Source organism: Myotis brandtii, unplaced genomic scaffold, assembly GCF_000412655.1.
Source record: "Myotis brandtii unplaced genomic scaffold, ASM41265v1 scaffold430, whole genome shotgun sequence".
Taxonomy (NCBI): Eukaryota; Metazoa; Chordata; class Mammalia; order Chiroptera; family Vespertilionidae; genus Myotis; species Myotis brandtii.
The window spans coordinates 1,429,756-1,430,107 of record NW_005366456.1 but is presented as its reverse complement, the minus strand read 5'-3'; the positions used below and the strand labels follow the sequence as shown (position 1 = coordinate 1,430,107).

Here is a 352-nt window from a genome sequence, read left to right as displayed (position 1 = left end):
GACAGGCGCGCGCCGGACGCGGCCGAGCCCAGCACCTCCTTGCCGCTCTCCTCCTCCACGATCTCATCCGATTCCTCTTCGCTGGACGAAGGGTCCAGCATGGTGCCGCCTGGAGAGGGGGTCCCTGGAGCCCCGACTTGGGATGCAAAAGATGGGGGGCGCTGGAGCAGCTGGGGGTCGGCTCTCCCGGATGGGCGCTTCTCCCCAAATCAGGGAGCGAGCGCCCTACAGCTCAGCCTCGGCCGCCGCGACTGCTTCCTTCGCCCGGCGATCCGGAGCTGCGCTCAAACCCAGGAGCGCGAGGGGAGGAAGGGAAGAGAGAGGTGCGTCCGTGGGTCCGCGGTGGGCAAAG

At 69.0% G+C, this 352-nt stretch overlaps 1 protein-coding gene across 1 annotated transcript in view; it reads right to left on the bottom strand.

The window, feature by feature from the left end:
* LOC102245735 (calcium-dependent secretion activator 1-like) overlaps positions 1 to 101 on the bottom strand; it is a gene marked incomplete at its 3' end in the record, with an annotated part of 117,686 nt that extends 117,585 nt beyond the window's left edge. Inside the window, exon 1 of the mRNA XM_014546134.1 lies at positions 36 to 101. Coding sequence (XP_014401620.1) covers positions 36 to 101 — 66 coding nt within the window. The remainder of the gene's footprint in view (positions 1 to 35) is intronic.
* Positions 102 to 352: the final 251 nt, after the last annotated feature.